The sequence below is a fragment of the Onychomys torridus genome, chromosome X (assembly GCF_903995425.1).
Source record: "Onychomys torridus chromosome X, mOncTor1.1, whole genome shotgun sequence".
NCBI lineage: Eukaryota > Metazoa > Chordata > Mammalia > Rodentia > Cricetidae > Onychomys > Onychomys torridus.
In genome coordinates this window covers 45,871,559-45,891,863 of record NC_050466.1, presented here as the reverse complement: position 1 = coordinate 45,891,863, position 20,305 = coordinate 45,871,559, and the positions used below count along the sequence as shown (strand labels likewise).

Here is a 20,305-nt window from a genome sequence, read left to right as displayed (position 1 = left end):
TTGCACTCTAAGACTTAAAGCATCATATGAAAAGATAATGGTAGAACGGCTTTCTTGAGACTCATTAAGGGAAAACCATGTCAGCCTTTGACCTTGGGTTGAAACATGACATTCTAAATTGCCTAAAACATTGCACAGTACTGCACTCTCGCTTAAGAGGTAGTCCAAATATGTCTGTTGAACACCTGATCAGGAAAACATCTTTTAGGAAAGCTGAAGTACTTTAATACTTGTCAAGGTCATTTGGGCAATATACTTACACATCTGTGCTAGTTAGTTGTGTATTGATTTTTATTTTTGTTTTGTCACCATAACATAGCTAAGATCATCTGGATTATCTTTAATTAAGAAAATGCCTCCATTAGATTTCCTGTAGACAAGCTATGGGAAATTTTCTTGATTAATGATTGATGTGGGATGACCTAGTCCACTGTGGGTAGTACTACCGCTGGGCAGGTGGTCCTGGGTGGTATAAAAAAGCAAGCTGAGTGAGTCACAAGTAAGTCAGTATACTGTGGATGTCTTTCTGTATACTATGAATATGTGTCGCTCTGATTGGTTGATAAATAAAGCTGCATTGGCCTATGGCAAGGCAGCTGAGAGGCAGGTGGGAAATCCAAGCAGATACACAGAGAGAAGAAAGGAGAGGAAGAGACAAGACACTTCCTGCTCCAACCCTTTTCAACTACTGGGGCTTTTGAGACCTCACACTGAAGATGGCCCAGGCACCAACAGTCATCATGACTCAAGCCGGATTTGTTCATGCTCTCCAAAACTCCAACTGGCAGACCAGCCTGTGCATTTGCTTCAGCGACTTCGGAGTCTGCCTCTGTTGGACGTTCTGCTTTACACGCCTTGGGTGTCAAGTGGCAGCTGACATGAATGAATGCTGTTTGTGTGGGACAACTGTGGTGAAGAGGACCCTCTACCGAACCCGATATGGCATTCCTGGATCTCTTTGTGATGACTATATGGCCACCCTCTTCTGTCCTGTTTGCTCTGTGTGCCAAATTAAGAGAGACATTAACCGGAGGAGAGCCGTGAATACTTTCTAAGGAGCTGGATGGGGAGAGCTCTTGCTGAGGTCACAGAACCCAGAACATGCCTCTTCAGCCAGTCTTTCCAAATCTTTTGCAACTGAGATACAATGGATGCCGAGATAATTCCAAGATGATGGCATTTTAGAAATTTGACTATCTGATTTATTTTAAATGGATGTTGCTGTTTGAACTGGCTTCTCCTTGCTCCTGTATCATCAAATATTCCAGCTTATGAATTTTTTACACTTTACACATAAACCAAATAAAAGATTTTACTAAGAAAAAAAAAAAAAAGAAAAGAAAGGAGAGGAAGAGAGATGTCCACAACCGCCAAGAGCAGCAAGATGCCAGCAGACTGGTAATGACACGGCCATGTGGCAACTTATAGATTAATAGAAAGAGGTTAAGTTATAAGAGCTAGCTAGCAAGAAGCCTGCCATAGGCCACACAACTGGTAATTAACATTAAGCCTCTGAATGATTATTTTATAAGCCTTGGGACCGGGCATGACTGGAGAGACTTGAAGCTATGGCGAGACCCAAGAAACTTCTGGCTACATTTGGCACTAAACGTGGTAGCAAGAATTTCCACCCCAAACCTGAGAAATCTTTTTAAAAAAAGATTCTAAAACAGCTAAAAATAGCTTTCTAATTGTGTCTCTCAGGCAAGCTGTGAGCTACAGTATGGGAGGTTCAAGGTATATGGACTTAACCTACAGCATGTAGGATTCCTACTGCAGTACATAGAGGTGTCTCCAAGCTGTGCAGGACACTTGCATAGTGGATTTAGCTTTTACTAGTACAGACAAAAAAAAAAGGTTTCTGGGCTACATGCTGCCCAGACTCAGTGATGAGCATGGATCCCAGAGCTGGCAGCAAAGGTACCTCCACCATTGTGGAAAGCTGAGATGGACAGAGTCAGCAGCCAAGGCTGCTTTCATCCTAGCCACACTGCAGTTTAAAGCAACAGATTCACAAGACAGATTCAGATTGAATAAACCTCTAAACAGTTTACAATGTGTGTGAAAATGTACATAGGCTTGGAAGAAAGAAGAAAATAAATACAAGACAATTATATAAAGAAATAGTTTTCAAAAATAAAATCTTTAAAGAGGTGGTAAAAATAATATAAAAATTAAGCCACATAAAGATGAAAATAACACAGAGTCTGGATTATATTGTCTTTGGGATTTTTAACTGGAGAGATACATTTGAGTATAAAGGCTGCTGAGTTAAACATATATATATTTTAAGGGTATCTTGACTTCAAAATTTGGATCTAAGGATACGTTGCTTTGGAAAGGAGGCTCTCCTTTTGTTTCCACAGGAAGCAAGAGGCTATGGAATTGTTCCAGGTTAAGATGGATCAGATTTGATTAAGTGAGGCCTCCTGAGCCTTAACAGACAGTACCTATTAACAAAGGTCAGAGCCAGTCTCCCCAGAACTTGACCATAACTCTTAATTTTCTCAGGATCCCCATAAGATTGCCAGCATACCCAAGCAGCAGGAAGTAGTATAAAAAGCTACTCCCAAATTCCCAAAATATTGTTTATAAATGTTTATTTTTATTTAAAGAGGGTTGATTATAAATATAATTTCTTTCTAAAAAAGGAAAGGGGATATTATGGATATGATAGAATAAAAGGGTAGATTATTGAATCTACTTTTAAAGAGCAACAATTTGTTTAAAAAGTTTTACATTGCTATAAATTTTAGTTTATTGATAGAAATTTAAAGCTAATTTTGTTATACTGTATGTATATTTTTACTCTTATTTAAGGTATTATGTTTGCACAGCTCATTTGAAATTGTAATGTATAATTAAGAAACAGATTAATAACTAGTCATGCATGATAATCAAACTTATAGCCATGTTAGTTAAGTTTTATCTAAATATATGTCAATTAGGTAGGTAATCTTCAAATACTACAAAGAATTACTGAATATGGCACTTAAAATGTTTTAAAAATTTAAACTTTCTGGACAATGAGACACATCTACTCCTGGCACCACCAATTTACTTCAAAGATGATGGACATTGAAGAAATTCCATATGGAGTTTGCTTTCCTTATGGCAAAAGTTAGCCATTTGGGCAAGAAACTGTTCTTGCCTGGACTGCTTGACAAAAAATGTTGTATAAACTGGAAGTGCAGGACACATGTAAAAAGGAGCACTGAATTTCGCCAAAACAAGGTGAGATGGTCCTTCAGGTTCCTGTTTTGCAGAGAAGACTGCCAGATATTCTACAGGACACAGGGAGAAATGACTAAAAACCTGTAGCCCTATAGGCTAAAGACGGATGCCCAAACATTGCAGAGGAACTTTGGGTGACTCTCCAGGCAGCTAGATGTCTCTGTGATTTCTAGAACGCTGGAAGTTGCTTACAATGCACTTCCTGTTTACTTAGGTAATATTATATCCTTCTGGGGTCTTTGACATAGTTGAAGACTAGATAGTTATAATTTTCCTTGGTTATAATAAAAAGATAAATTAGATATGAAACTTTAGACTCATAAAGATAGGACAGATGATAGAATATTTTCTTTAATTTTATCAATACAAATAGACTAGATAGATATTGTAACTGTTCTGTTATATGTAATTTTACTATGCTAAAGTTAAATACTTCCTTTTCTATTAGACAGAAAAGGGAAAGTGCTGTGGGATGGTCTTTCTGTATGCTGTGAATATGTGTTGCTATGATTGGTTAATAAAGAAGCTGCTCTGGCCTATGGTGAGTCAGGTTATAGCCAAGAGGGAAATCCAAGAGAGAGACAAGAGGAAGAAAAGCAGAGGGAGAGAGACACCAGCCGCCACCTAAGGGACAGCAAGATGCCAGCAATCGGGTAATACCACAGCCACGTGGCAACATACAGATTAATAGAAATGGGTTGATTTAAGCTGAAAGAGCTAGCTGGCAAGCAGCTGATGTCATAGGCCATACCGTTTGTAAATAATACAAGCCTCTGTGTGTTTACTTGGGTCTGAGCGGCTGTGGAACCATGGATAATGGATTTGTCTGGAACACGGGAGGGGGAGCTGGGCAGGACACAAGAAACTCTGGCTACCCCAGTAAGCATATTCTTCCATGGCCTCTGCTTCAGTTCTTGACTCCACATTTCTTCCTAAGTTGCTTCCCTGACTTCTATCAGTGATGAACTGTGACCTGGACATGTAAGCCAAATAAACTCTTTTTCCCCCAAGCTGCTGTTGGTTATGGTGTTTTATTACAACTAATAAAAAGCTAATGAAAACAACATACTAAGACACACAAAAAAGGTCTCAGAGAGAAGAAATCTAAAATACTACCCAACATTCAGTCTGAACACCATGGATTAAAGATGGATATCAACATTAGAAACAGAAAGTATACAAACTCATTAAAACTACTGAATGAAAAAATGGGTCAAGACAAATTGAGAAGGAAATTAGAAACATTTAGAATTGAATGATTATGAAAACACAACATACCCAAACCTATGGGACACAATGAAGGCAATTTCATAGCCCTGAGTGATTATGTAAAAAAAAATCTTTGGATAGACCTCATATTAACAAATTAATGGCACACCTGAAAGTTCTAGAATAAAAATTAGAAACTGCATCCAAAAAGAGCACATGACAAGAAATAATCAAACTTGGGCTGAAATCAATAAAATAGGAACAAACAACAATAACAACAAAAAATTAAACAAAGAATTGGTTATTTGAGAAAATCATTTTTTTTTTTTTTTTGGAGCTGAGGATCGAACCCAGGGCCTAGGGCTTGCTAGGCTACCACTGAGCTAAATCCCCAACCCGAGAAAATCAATGAGCTTTATAAACTTAATCAATGAGCTTGATAAACTTAATCTAATGGTAGTGATTCAAGTTTTCCTCACCCTACCCCACCCCCACCCTTAGAGCTCTCCTATGCTTCTTGCTGTCTCCATCCACCAGATCTTTTCCTCCTTCTTCATATAAGTTAGTCTTAAGCTTACTGGTGGCACTTAAACCTAATGAAGCTTCTGATCCCTATTAATGAGGCTAAAAAGAGATATTACACAACCTTGAGAGTGTAGTGAATTTCAAAATACATCTTATATACAAGTTTAATTAAGCTATTTAGTAGCAAATTCTTGGAAAGCTTTTCACTTATGTACTCTCTTCCCTTTTGCATTTATGCAACTAATAAAGCAGGTTCAAGTTTCTGTGTATTTGGATTATATCAAATCTGACCTCAAATCTAACAGAAGCAAACTGGAAACTCAGTACTAATTATTCCAAAGACAAAGTTCAGTCTCCTCTGCTTAGAAACAAGAAGCTGTTAAAGGGCATACACTATAAGGAGTTCTCCTTCCTGATGTAAGGAATTCTGTGGAAAGGCCTCTCCCCCATCTAATTCAAATCTTGCCTTCCCTTCAAAACCCAGTTCAAATGGCACCCCTCCACAGAGACTGCCCTGCTATCTCTACTTACTTTAATTCCCTTTGTGTTTTGTCTGAAATACTGAGAACTGGAGTTCCTATCTCCACCTCCACACAACAAGCCATGTGTCCTCTGAAACACGCCTAACACCAGCTTTGAGGTGGGCAGAGACAGGAGGATTTGTGGGGCTTGTTGGCTTCCAGGCTAGCCAAGAAAACATGAACCCCAGGTTAAGAGATAATGCTCTACATTAAGGAAGTAGAAAGAGAGTCAAAGCAGAGGGCTTCTGATACTATCTTCTGGACTTCATGCACACACACACGTATGTGTGTGTGTGTGTGTGTGTGTGTGTGTGTGTGTGTGTGTTTGTGCGCACGTGTGCGTATGTTCATGCATGCACACACACACAAACATACATGTGTATACACTCACACAGACACATACTCAGAAATATAAATAAATATGTAATTTTTATTTAAAAATTGGGTATATGTCTTCAACATCTCTGTACACTCCACATTACACAGTGAAGCCAGTACTGAATAAATATGCTCCACTGCAGAAATCATGAAGCATCAAAAGAATGAAGTACATCTATTTGATTCTGGGGAGTGATGATAATCTTCACCAACACTGTTTTCATTTCTCCCACCTGTTCTCATTTTTCATTGCTCCAATTATTGCCAGTTGCTAGCTCTTTAGGTGACATACAAATAAAAGATAGTGTCCAAACTAAACAGGCAAGAGAATATCAAATCTTGTTTGTTTTGGTTTGCAACTGAAGACCAAGAGAGTCATTATAACAGTTTTCCCCCATAAGGAACACTCTAATGGCTCATGTATAAGACAGAACGCCGTAAGAAGAGCACAAGGCTGCCTCCCAATGCTGAAATGGCAAAAGGATTCTTTCAACAGAGGCACAGATCATGTTAATGCAGATCTGTACTTTGTTTTTAATTCCTGTGATTTACACAAACAATTGTGCCTGGCTTCTTTTCCTTTTCAAAGATGTAACTTTAAAAATGAACTGTGTGTAGATGTATGTGTGTGAGAGGGGAATATAGCCAGAGGTGTCAGACATTTCCAGAGCTAGAATCGCAGATGGTTGTAAGCTTGCCTTTGAAAGAAGAGCACTACACATTTTTAATTGCTGAGTCCTCTCTCCACTCCTTATTTTCTTTTTTAAATAGCTATATATGGATTTTACTACTACTACACTTATTTTCATCTTATGGAGTCATTTATTTTGACTAATTTAGTAACTTATGTCCTTTATTCTTTGAAATGGAGATGGGAAGTGAGGTAAGAGGATTATTCTTATGAGGTATCTTGCCCCTCAAAGGGAGAGTTTTGAAACCTTTGGCTTCCATTTATCTCCTTATCTGCTCTTTGATTCTAAAATTAGCTTTCCAGGAGAAACTGACAGTGTCTCATCTACTCTCAACCAATGGTCCTCAAAGAAACAGAGGTAAACACCTAGGTTAAAGTGCCATTTGTTCTGGGGCCATGGTAGGCAGCTTTGAATGACAAAAGGAGCATACCCCTCATACAAAATAGTAGCACAATAGTATGGGAAACCAGAACATATGTATTTCAAGTTCGTATTCACAGTGGCTGAGTCTCTAAAACAGTTTATATTATATAAAACATAAAATATGTTCTCATCAGGGGATAATCTTTGGATTTCATTCTAAAGAAAAGAATCCAATGGATGTAAATGTGTAATAGAAGATCCAAGTGAAATCATACTAATCCTATTACCCAGACACTTTCTAAATTATAAGGTCTAATTCTAGTCATCAAATTCTAACAAAGCTTTCACTTTTATTCATAAGTTTTTTGTGTATGTGAAAGCAAGCTTTGAAGGGATGAACAGAGGAAATAAAAACCAAAACAAATAAAAAGCCTAATCCCAATCACCTAAAGAAAAGAAAAAAAAAAAACATGAGAAAAGCTAATGAGGAACTAGAAAGATTGCCCAGTGGTTAAGAGCACTGGCTGCTCTTCCAGAGTACATGAGTTTAATTCCAAGTAACACACAAGGTGGCTTACAACCATCTATATATCTCCAGTTCTAGGAGATTTGATGTTCTCCTCTGGCCTCTTTGGGCACCAAGCATGTATGAGAAACAGACATGCATGCAGACAAAATACCCACACAAATACATAAATATTTTTTTTTTAAAGATGACATGACTATACTTAAAGAAAGAGAGTTGAGGAGGCTATGGAATAGAAACCATACACTCAAATAAGAGTTCCTGTATACAAGCACAGGATCTGGGTTTGGTTATTAGTAGTAACATTTTTTAAAAATGCCAGACTGACCTTGTACACCTGTAACCTCAGTCTGTCTCAAATGAATAAGGCAAAAAGTGATAGACCAGAACATCTAGCATCCTCTGGCCTCCTCACAAGCACAGGCACATGCACCCTCATACACATGAGCATATACTACACACAGAGAAAATTATCCACTCAAAATCTGAAGCTAAATGAAATCTGAGAAAAAGAACTGGCTTGGATGCAAGTGGGAATAGTTAAAATGTTATGACTTAACAGAAGAATTCAAAACGATCTATTAAAGTTATACCTTGTGATACAGGCTTATCATCACAGATAAGCAGAGGCTGAGGAAGAAAAATCAAAAGGACAAGGCCAACCTGAACTACATCGTAAGTTCAAAGTCAGACTGGACAACTCAATGAGACTATAACCGGAAATTAAAAGTGAAGACTGGTGACACAGCTTTATGGTACAGCATTTCCCTTAGCAATGAAGCACTTTCTTATCACACACAGTCTTACGTTCAATCCTCAGTACAACAAACACCCCCCCACAACACACACACACAGTCTGCTAAAGTGATAACTGAAACCTTGATGATCCCTATGGAAAAAAAAATAAGGTGTAAAATCATCACAAATGCTTAATCTGCAACCAAAAATTTTTCCCAGAAAACTGAAAGATGCACTTATTCTCAGTCATGCCTGTGCTGATCCTGTACTTGAATCTGAATATGGATGGGATTTCTCTAAATGCTATGCTCCCAACTCTCTAACATTTTTTTTCTAATTCTGGGAACTGAACCCTTGGGCCTCATGCAAAAGAAGTACTATGCCATTAAGTTATATCCTCTGCCTCACTTTTTATATTCATTCTGGCTGTTGTGTACCTGTGTGCTTCAGTGGGTGGGGAGCTACAAAAAAATGAACAAATTTGGAAACATTAAGTGCTAGTTTTTCATTGGTATTTTGTATAAGTCTCTAAGAAAAAATCTGACATAACTTCTGTTAAAGACAGACCAATGTTTTAAGACCAAGGATAAAAGACCCCTGGCAGCCTACAACTTCCAGAAATCCCTTTCATTTGCACTTAATAGCTACCCCAACTCCACACATCTCCAGCTTGCAGACTTCTTTTTCCTTCCAGTTGGGATTTGTTTGATGATAAAATAAACAAAGCCTATTAAGCAGGACATTTTATATTTATGAAAAAAATATTATGTCTTTAAAAGAAAAATTTCTAATTTTATTTTTTGGTTTTTCCCCCCAAAATGAATCCAAACATTATCCCTTCATATTTAAAGCAATGCAAGGAATGTGTCAACACACAAATATCCACATATAGTCAGCAATCAGCAAATAAAGGTTTATGTTTGCCTACCTCCTCCGGCAAAGAGAGCAACAATACATAGGAAGAAATCCAAGGATTACCATGCTGGTCATAGCGAATCCAAATACCCGGAGCATCTGTGTAGGCTCTGTTGGTTTAATTATATCTTGTTACTTTTATGCCTAGGCAAAAGAAGCAAATCTGAACTATTTTATAAAAGTATTTATAAAAAACTATCAGTTAATAAAGTGAATGGTGAACCTCCTTGTTATGCTTCAGGTAGGACTTCTTGAAGTGCAACTAAAAGCTACTTTCAAAATGTGCCCACCAACAATACCTTAACAAAATAATAAGGCTGTTTTCATTGGCAGATTATGTTTCATAATATTGGGTTCTTTGTATGGCCCTTAATGTACTTGTTCTATGGCCATAAATTCTGCATCCTAAGAGTATCTGAGGAACAAATCAATCTATGAACAGTTAATTTGGTAAAGAATGGCTTCTTCAGTGTTTACTTCCAAAATATAAAGCACTCAAACACAGAATCAAAAATCTGCAGGTGAATAAGCATACTTTAGCCTCATATGCCTTGGGAAATGCTTTCTAATATGACTGGGGAATTGTAAGTCATGGATCAATTTTTTTCATTAAAAGAACCAAATGTTTCTTCACACATAATAGAAACAATAAACTGATGAATGAATTCTAAATACAACATGACAACATTAAAACTTCAATACTATATTTGTGATCAGGCTTTAGTTTTCATCAATACTAGATGTACAACAAAGAGCTCTAAGTTGAAAAGGGGCCACATATAAACCTAAGATATTGTCTTTCATGGATCCTGTTATTATTTTTTAGTGCTCTATCACATCCAATACACTCATCGTGGAACCAAAAAATAGTATGTCCCCACTAGCAAGTGAAAGGAGGAGAAAAAAAAAGATGGTGCTATTTCTTTAACGTCAGAAAGAAAGAAAAATCTTAAGAGGGTAATTTTGCTTTGGATTATTCTAAAAGAAACAGAACAAAGAAAAGCTACTAAAGACAGCTAACAGGAAACATGCACATCTACTGCTACATGCCAAGCTGTTGAACACAAGGTAAATGGGAATAACTTGACACAGGAAGAGAAACTAATAGCAAAAAATTAAGCTAAGGCAAGCCTAAGTGGTGTTATTACAACTAAGCAGATATGATAACCCAGGAAGAAGGCCTCAGATGCAGCCTTAGAAGGCCAGAAGTTTGTAGATTGCTTGTTTAGTATGTATGCATAAAGCCCTAGGTTTGACCTTTAGCACCACATAAATTAGGTGTGGTAGTGCATGCCTATATTATCACTGAAAACTCGAGGTCATCACCTGCTATATAGAAAGTTCTCAGCCAGACTAGAATGCAGGAGACTCCTGTCTCAGAAAAAAAGAAAAGAAGTCAAATTTCTTTCTGATTTTCACCTGGCTTCCTATCTCCTACTCTTCTCTCCCCCAGAGGAAAAGCCAGAGAAATTCGAATTTATTCACCCCAAGACAGGTCATAGAAAGCAGAAGTTCTTTTCCCCAAAGCCAGCCATAAGCTCAAAACTATTACTCTAATCTTCCCCTGCCTTTCAATGCTAGAGATAAAGAAATTCTATTACCAGATGGGTACTGTGGCACATGACTATAATCTGAACATCCTCAACTATACAGCAAATTTGAGGCAAGTCTGAGCTTCATGAGACCATGTTTCAAATAACAAAAACAAGCAAACAAACAAAAGTGGTAGAAGAGAAGAAGGAGAGAACAAAAAGAAAGAAACCCCTGACTTACTAGGTCACAGGATCTCTATTTCAAAAGGGCCTGGAGGCGAATACCTGGCAGAAAGGAATGCTATACAGAGTGGACATTAAGAATCTGGACAGACCTTCTCAGATGTCCTCATTTAAATCATACTCTCTTTGTCCAATCATTTCTACATGTGTCTGTGCTTCATGGAATCTAAATATATTAAATGTCACCTTGTATCACCGGCTCTTAATTCAAAAGCCTAAGTGTCACATAAAACTATGATTAAATAAATTTGTGATGTTCTTCTCCTGTTAATCTCGCTTTTGGTATAGGAATACCATCTAAGACTCTTCACCATGAGTGAGAAGGGATTATTTCCTGTAATAGTAAATGTTAACTAGCAGTTGACTTTGTTGGATTCAGAAAAGCCTAAAAGATTTAGTGAAGCACACCTCTCAATGTATCTGCAAGAAAATCTCGAGACAGATTAGTGAAGGCTCTCCTGTAATTAATGAATGCTTTAATCACTTTTGAGACTTACAGTTTACTAATGGCATTGGGAGGCAGTGAAAAGCAGAGGTAGGGACCAAGTAGAACAACTACATCATGTCATGGCGTTCTCTTGTATTCTCCACCTCTGATTCCTAGTTGGTCATGAAATGGCTCACTCTCCTCCCTCCATGACATGTTCTAACTACCATGATGTTCTGCTGAAATACACAGAGCCAAGCAGCTGTAGACTGAACCCTCTGAAATGGTGACTAAAATGAACCCTTCTTCAAGTTTCTGTCAGGCATCTGTGTTATATATAAGCAAGACAGAGAAGTACTATACTCTTTTTTACACCTTTCTAGTACCTTCTCTCAGGCAGAGTCAGACCTCATACAGCAGCTTAGAAGCACTGAACAGGTTAGACTAATTCTGAATAGTTGGTTATCATCTAAGGACTAAACAGAAACTGCTAGGAACAATCTCAGAATTTCTCCTGATACCATTGGTCTTTAACCTAGGAAATGTTAAGCTGGAAAATCTAAAAATGTTCTTAAAACTTTGCAATCTATTTATTTCAGTGTTTTTCTATTTATTTTTTTTCAGTATTTAAAGCAAATAAATGAATGAGACATGATCTACTTACTGTCTCTTAGTGGGGCATAGCACCTCATTTTGGTCCCAGATGATGAAAAGCAGCACTTGAATCTTAAACATTCAGTCTTGCTAAGATATGGCTGGTTATTACAAGCTACTACCTTCTGATTCTCCCTTATGATGCATGCTTTCAAAGATAGGAATCCAAGAAAGAATAGTTAGCATGATTAATAAACACTTTTCATAATCAAATAAATACAAAGCAAGAGAAAAAGAAAAACATTTAACACAGTACATTAAAATATAAATAATGATGAATTCTAGAGTTAAAATGAGAAAATACAAGTTTAACTTACCAGTTACTTAATAGTACACTTAGTTAATTCTAACAGTTAAATACTAATAGTTAAAACTGAAGAAATACATAAATTGCTAATAAGGTATCTTTTTGAGACCAGGACTCCAGTACCCAAGGTGACTTATATATCAAATTTTCTTTCCCGCCACAGATGGTCTTGAACTCCAGATCCTCCTGTCTCAATCTCCTGACTGCTAGGGTTGTAGATGTACACCACCATATCCGGTCTCCATGCAGTGCTAGAGCTCAAATTCACAGCTTTGTGCATGTTAGGCAGACATCTTATGAATGGAACTAAATCCCAGTGTGGTAATATAGTTTTAAAAGTCGCCTGAGATACGTTAAGTAATATATTCCATTGTCTAAAATTCATCATTATCATATCTAAAATGCCTCAAAAACTCCAAATTCTGTTTATGAGAATAAAAATGATGTTTATGTGTTAGATAACTTAAAAAAATAACTATAAGCTATGAGGGGAATGGTAGTGACACAAATATAATACAGAAGGAATTAAATAGCGAATAAGAATACTTTTTATAATTCTGAAATCACGACATTTACAGAAAAATAGAGGGAACTAGAAATTATTCTATTAAGTAACCCAAATTCAGAAAAAACAAGTGCTACATGTTCTTTCTCATACACGCATCTTATATTTTTTTGATTTTTATATCTGTGTGAATATGTGATGAGTATGAAACTAGACAGGAGATTTATGACAGGGGTAAAAGGAGGTCTTAAGGAAGGGGGCAGAAGAAGGAAAAGAAGTAAATTGAATATATATGGGAGTTTGAGATAGCTTAGAGGTTAAAAGCATGCATGTACTATTACAGCTGCTTATATCTCTAGCTCCAGGGGGGATCCAACACATAGATACATGATCAAAAATAATAAAAATAAATAGTTACAACATGAATATTTATGACGAAGCAAAAGGTGGTTAACTGAGGGAAGGCAGAGGAGAAGCAAGAGGTGAGCAGAGGAATAAGACTGGAAAAGAAGATCAAAAAATAAACATACTAAGAATGAGAATACTATACTAGAACCTATTCCTTTGTATGCTACTGTTAAAAAGCTAATTTAAAAAACCCATATATATATATATATATATATATATATATATATATATATATATATATAAAGTAACATTTCAGAATCACAAAAACTATCCTTAACTGACACATAATTGTATACATTTACGGGGCACAGTGACCTTGCAATAAATATATAAATATATATTTATATATGTACATAGTATGTGTGTGATGGTTATTCTGAAGTAACTGGTATATGTAGCATCTTAAATATTTATCATTTGTGTTGGAAATACTCAAAATCCTTTCCATTAGGTATTCCATAATTATTTTTTTCAAAAAAGACAGCATGTACAATTGATAAATATTAATTCTCTGTTTTCAAGTATGTAGATCATTCTACATCTAATGTTTCTTAGAGAGAAATAAAGAGAGAGAGAGAGAGAAAGAAAGAGGGAGGGAGGGAGGGAGGCAGGCAGGGAGGGAGGGAGGCTACATAAAGAATTTGAGGGTTATCCTTGGCTATGTCAGTTCCTGTCAAAAATAATAAAAGGAGGGGTTGGAGAGAATGACTCAGCCGTTAAGAGCACTGGTGGTTCTTCCAGAGGTCCTGAGTTCAATTCCCAGTAACCACATGGTGGCTCACAACCATCTGTAATGAGAGAACCTCTTCTGGCCTGCAGACATACATTCAGGCAGAGTACTGTATACATAATAAATAAATAAATCTTAAAAAAAAGATTGTATACATAATAAATAAAATCTTAAAAAAAATAACAAAAATAAGTAAGGGAGGGAAGGAGGAGAAAATGAAGGAAGGAAGAAGAAACAATTTCATTTGAGGAAAAAGTTTTTTCACAATTGATTTTGATTTCTTATGTTAGGTTAGGAAAATTAAAATTAATAAATAAGTCTCATTTGGACCATTGTAAAGGTCACTTCACTTTTTGTATTATTATAATCAACCTAGACAAGTAGACAAGTATTTGACAGTTTGTTTCTGTTGTCAAAGCTCTAAAGCTTAAACTGTCACTTACTGTTGTACTCAGTAAGCTCTTCTTTTAGCCTATCCAACATAACACCTTCCCAGGTTTATTTTCTTGCTCATTCAACTTGCCTACGGCAGTAGCTTTAATTTATTTTTCTATTCTCACAGGTAGCAGGTGTTACAATAGCTATTTTATATTTGATGAAATCACTAGAGAAGCATACATAGATTTTCCCACCGTAGAGTTGAATGGTGTGATCTGGAATTAAACATCGGATTCAATTTTGTGTTTGGATAAGTATATCAGATTTTCTTAAAATAAATTCTACATATGTTTTAGTAAAATCTTTATGTGTCAATTTATGAGAAACTTGACTTTCAAAGGGGATCACACGCTGCACAAAATAAAACATTTATTTGTGGTTAATAATTCTCAAGGGTTATCATGTGCTTGATAAAAAAATAAAAGCACCATATACAGATCACAATATGATGTGACTTGAAACATGGAATTTTATCATTAACACTGATGGGAAAACATCTGGTTTATTCCATAACAACAGTGCCACTGCTTAATGACACAGAAGACATCAATTTTACAACACTGGGTCAGTGACTAAATTAGGTCATGCCTTGGTTAAATTATAAAAGCTTTAAGGAAAAGTATTTTATGAAAAATTACAAACTTAAGCCTTAATCTGCCACATTCACTTTGCAATTACTGTCCCAGGTCATCCTCACAATTCCTGGAGTATTTTTCCTGATATCCAGAGAGACTGTCTTGCCTAAGGCAAAGGGCAGAGCCAGAGCTCAATTCAGGTCTGTTCCACTCCAATGTTGAGAAAACAGTCTGGTTCCTGAGTACTTAACTACTCTTTAAAACAAGGACATTAAGTTAATAAATACATACATACATACATACATACATACATACATACATACATACATAAATCAACAACTTACTTGTTGGAAAGAAAAAGTTCAACAGAAATTCCCAGTTGGATCCATGTTCTGGAGCTTTACTGTGATTTTGCAACTTCTCTCTTGGAGACACAGAATCTGAGAAGTGTAAAGAAGTCAGTTTCAATGAAGCCTTAATAGTAACTAACCTTTGCTTAAACTAATTATGTAAATATAACAGATGTTGCATCTTAATCTTGTAACAGTGTAAATAGCACTGATAATCAGACAGCGATTCTGCTACAAAACAGACAAAGTATTCAAATGCACAAATATTTAACATACAGGCTCACACATTCCATTGGCCTTCTGGACAATGACTTAAATAAAAAATTTGCCTAAAAAAGAGCTTAGTGTTTAAAGGTTTATCAATGGAAAAATTAGAAACAATAAGAGAAAAAATGGAAACAGTATGTATCCCAACTAAATCAGAACCTACATAATGAAGTCTTAACACGTATGCTGATGTCCTCACACAAAGATACAGAAAGCACTTCTTTACCCCTCTTTCATTCTATTACACAGAATCCAATTTTAGTTTCATTTGCACAATTCTATTCCATATAAGAAAACATATTTCTCAATAGTCTCTTTATGCCTCAGAATTCCTTTATATAGCTGAATTATTATCTAGGAAAACATTTCTGTTGTTCTTAATTTATTTTTATTTTAAAGAACATTACAATGATTATCACCTGCTTGTACTGTTATTATTAGAGCTATATATTTGCTAATATTTAAAAAGTATTTTTGATAAATTCTTATTTTGTTGTTTGTTTTGTTTGGTGATTTTTTTTTTTTTTTTTTGGTGCTCCTAATTAATCCCAGGGCCTCACACATTGTACCACTGGGCTATTACTTTCTAGTAGAACCCTGAACTATACTACTACTAATAGTACAGCTAAATGCCACTTTTATTGTACTCTCATACCCTTTGCTATCATTAGCCAATTGGGTAGCCAAAATAAACAATCTGATCTGGTGCTAGCAAGATGGGCTACTGGTAAAAGCACTTGCGAAACAATCCTGACAACCTGAGTTTGATCCTTGAAAGGTGAGGTATAAAGGCAGGAAGAAAAGAACTGACTTGACTCTCTGAAGTTATCTTCTGACCTCTATATACAGACTATGGTATGCACAAACATCCATTCACTCACATACACATATACACTCCCAATAACAACAACAGGGCCTAGTGAGGTGCTCAGTAGTAAGAGCACAGTTTACTATTTCAGAGGACCAGAGTTCAGTTTTCCGTACCCATGTTGGGATGCTCATACCTGTCTGTTAACTCTAGCTCCAGGATATCTGATATTCTCTTCTGGATTCTAAGACACCCCAATACAAACATGCACATACACAGATACACACACACACACACACACACACACACACAAAATTAAATAAAATTTTAAAAACTTTTTGAGATATTGGAACATTTATTTAGTTGCACGCAAACGGTAAAGTAAGTGAACTTAATCTTCACATAAACCATATATAAAAATTAGTACAAATGGGTCAACATCCAAACTTGAGAACTAAAACTTTAAAATTCTTAGAAGAAAAACAGAAACAATATCCATGACCTTGGATTTGGCAATGGCTACTTAGATATGACACTGAAGGACCAAACAACCAAAGAAAAAACATAAATTGGAATTCATAGAAATTTAAGTATTTTATACATCAAAGAACATTATGTTGGACATGGTATCCCATGCCTGTAATCCTAGCCTGTGAGAGGCAGAAGCAGAAGGATCTTGACAAGTTTCAGCATAACCTGGGCTAACCAGGCCTGGGCTAGGTAGCAAGGCTATTTCAAATAAAACAAAGACATTATGGGACATTATGAAAAAAGTGAAAAGACAATCTGTAGAACTGGAGGAAATACTTGCAAATCATATTCTTGGACAATGATCCAACATATAGAACACAAAAAATTCTTAAAATGTATTAAAATTTAAAAATACATTTAAAATGGGCATCTTTTTAAAAGAACATTTTTCCCAAAGTTAAACAAAGGTCAACAAACACATGAAAAGATGTTCAGCATTATTAGTCATTGGAGAAATGCAAGTCAAAATCCAAGCAAGATACCCACTTTATGGCTATCAGGATGCTATCATCACAAAGGGAATGGAACAGCAAATGTTCAACACTGCTGACAGAGACATAAATGATTCAGTCATGATAAATGTATCTATGGCTTCCTCAGAAAATTCAATATGTAGTTCCTACATGATCTTAAATTCCATTCTAAGTTATTAATATAGCCACACAATAATTTATACATATAGGCTCATAGAAGCATTATTTGTAACAGAAAGGTAAGAAACAACACAAATTTGGTACACTTTACACACACACACACACACACACACACACACACACACAAATATAAAATGTGTGTATATACATATGTATAAAATCCATATGTGAAATACTATTTAGCCCTAAAAAAGAACGGGCATTTTATAAAAGGTAGTGTGTGAGGTCAAGGTTTTTTTTAATTTATTTTACAGACCAACCACAATTTCCCCTCCCTCCTCTCCTCCTGTCCCCTCCCCCTACCTCTTTTCTACCTCCCCCTACTCCTGTCTACTCCTCAGAAAGGGTAAGGCCTTCCATGGGAGTTAACAACACATGACATATAAAGTCAAGGCACTACTAACTAAGTAAGCTCTTCACCCCTGTATCAAGGCTGAGCAAGGTATCCCGAGGTGAAGGTGTTGTGATGAAGACTTAAACACATTTCAATCCCCTCAGTTCCTACCTCAGACCCTCAATCCTACGTCAACCCTCAATATGGGCCTCTCCCTCAATCCTCCTTACCTTCCACCACAATCCTACCTTACACTCTCAAAAATTCCCTCACACATTTCAACATTGGTCTCAAACCCTCAATCACCTCACACATTTTAATCACCTCCATCCCTGCCTCACCCCTGAATCCCCACTCCAGCACCCCAGCCCAACCTTACATGCCCCTGCTATCACTGTCCCCACTTCAGCCCCATTCCTGCCTCATCTCGTCTATCCCTGTCTCAATAACCCCCTTAGTCTCTATTAATTCCCCTGGCCTTCTGTCTCACGCTGACACCTTTGATCCCATTACTCCTGCCAACTTGCACCCCAATAACCCCCTTTTTGCCCTAATTCCTTCCCAGGCACCACCCATCACTCTGCCCCACACTTGTTCTCACCTCCCTCACACTTCCCAAGCTCCGGTCACACCTTATCTAGCCTAGAATCAACACTCACCAGTGCTCACAAGATAGAACAGGATCGCCAGAGTCCAGAGTAAAAGCAAAAACAGGCCCAAGTGCCTCTGGGCCCACATATTTTGCAGACACTGACGTACTGCAGAGCAGAAGCCAAACTGAGGGCCAGCCGCCATGTTGACCCCCTGGCCAGAACTTGGAACTCCTGGATACACCCTGAGGGCAGGATTCTCTCTTCTGTACCGGCTATCAGCAACTGCCATCTTCCAATGTGCTCTACGGAGGAAAGCGCGGTTCTTGGATCTATTTCTCCCCTGCTTTGGCCTGAGATCCGAAGGCATAATTCGGAACTGACCTGCCACAGGTAACACCTCTCTGCTTGTGGGATACCCAGAATCTCAACAATCAACCTCTCGTGGGATTTGAAACTCGCATGGAACTTGGAGCTCTCGTGACAGTTGCTACAGTAGCAGGTCTCGCGATATCTGAGGCTCACTCCTTCCCAGTGATGTTTTCTGTAGTCTTCCATAGACGTAGTCTTTTTAACCTTGTGGATGGATGGTGTTTTAAGCACTTCCACTCCACTTATGCACATTATATGTGTGTATAACTGCTTGCTGAATAACTGAGGGAGTTTTATAGCATGTATACTAGTAGTATTGCTGCTGATTGTATATCAAAAATAAATAACTGAAATTCAGATACAGTCAAGCTTATAATTCCTCTTACCATTCCTAATTGTATTGCAGTTGTTACAGTCACTATAATTAGTCACTTGTAGTGGCCATTACCCAAAAGTTGATCTTTAAACAAAATTGTAATTATTTAAAATTCAGTGAACCTAAGGATTCAGTTTTTCAATAAGTTGCCACACCTTGGTATCTAGACTCAGTATGGCAGATAGTCAACAGACAATCACATAGTAGGACCTTAAAAGTGGAATAAATGGATATTTTCCTTCCAGTGACCCTAACATTGAGTTACAAATAAGAAAAAGTACATAAACAAAAATAATGAGAAATATTATACAATGCTAAGAAGATTTGTATTTTATTACCATCATTGCCATCTATGAACTTGACACCCTTCCTCTTACTAGATCTGAATGTGTCATATGCAAAATGGGGTGTTTCACATGGTCTATACCACTTTTTCTAGCTCTACTATCTGGCCCATGGGCAAATCCCATTAACTCTTTTGCTTTCAGTCAAAGGTTCTTTTAGGTGATATTTCCATTACTATTACCTTAATCCATTTGGGTTTAGAAGAGATGTGAAAAATACTCCCCTCAATTACATTTCTATCTTTATCTTTATAGTATATATTCACCTTCTACTAATTTTCTTCTATCATTCTCTGCAAAATTAGTAGATCTTGAATTAAAGGAAAATGGGAAAGTTTTCCTATTCAAACAGTCATTCAAATTTATCACACATTCCTACCCAACCCTAATGCATGGGAATATTTTACAATGACCTTTACTTTAATTACAGGTTCTGACAAGGTTATAACCTGCGTGCCATTTTTTCTATCTTTGTTTTTCTGTTTTCTTTTTCCTTAATGTCTCTAAAAATAATTTAAACAGAACACAACTATCCCAAAATATTTGCTAACAACTTCTGAAAGCACTGCTTGCAACTGGGAGGAGCCATGAATTATCTGAGATTTTGCTCCCTACTTTCAAGTAGCAGTGTAGTTGAAGTTTCACAGATGCCAGCATAAGATGCAAGACTATAGAATAGGTGACAAAGAGCAAAAAGTTCTCATACATACAGAAACTCAACAGACCCATGAAAAAGTGCCTCCCAACAACAACCTTATTC

General features: G+C 36.7%; 2 protein-coding genes across 2 annotated transcripts; one reads left to right on the top strand and one right to left on the bottom strand.

The window, feature by feature from the left end:
* Positions 1–716: 716 nt before the first annotated feature.
* On the top strand, positions 717–1,055 carry LOC118573598 (placenta-specific gene 8 protein-like). Its single transcript, XM_036173878.1, has one exon. It carries the CDS (start codon positions 717–719, stop codon positions 1,053–1,055), a length of 339 nt encoding a protein of 112 aa, XP_036029771.1.
* An 8,055-nt stretch (positions 1,056–9,110) lies between these two features.
* Fmr1nb (FMR1 neighbor) lies at positions 9,111–18,823 on the bottom strand. The gene is made up of 4 exons (XM_036173877.1): positions 18,523–18,823; positions 15,265–15,342; positions 11,968–12,105; positions 9,111–9,211 (listed from the first exon to the last, which is right to left on the bottom strand). The coding sequence occupies exons 1-4, from the start codon at positions 18,821–18,823 to the stop codon at positions 9,111–9,113; spliced, it is 618 nt and encodes a 205-aa protein (XP_036029770.1).
* Between the last annotated feature and the right edge of the window lie 1,482 nt (positions 18,824–20,305).

Excerpts from the sequence above, each read along its gene's own strand:
- LOC118573598 (XM_036173878.1), top strand. The coding sequence starts at position 717 with ATGGCCCAGGCACCAACAGTCATCATGACTCAAGCCGGATTTGTTCAT.
- Fmr1nb (XM_036173877.1), bottom strand. The coding sequence starts at position 18,823 with ATGCCTTCGGATCTCAGGCCAAAGCAGGGGAGAAATAGATCCAAGAAC. Across the intron at positions 15,343-18,522 it reads GTTCTATCTTGTGAGCACTG|AGAAGTTGCAAAATCACAGT; the intron begins GTGAGTGTTGAT and ends TGTCTCCAAGAG. Across the intron at positions 12,106-15,264 it reads GAACTTTTTCTTTCCAACAA|CATGCATCATAAGGGAGAAT; the intron begins GTAAGTTGTTGA and ends TATCTTTGAAAG.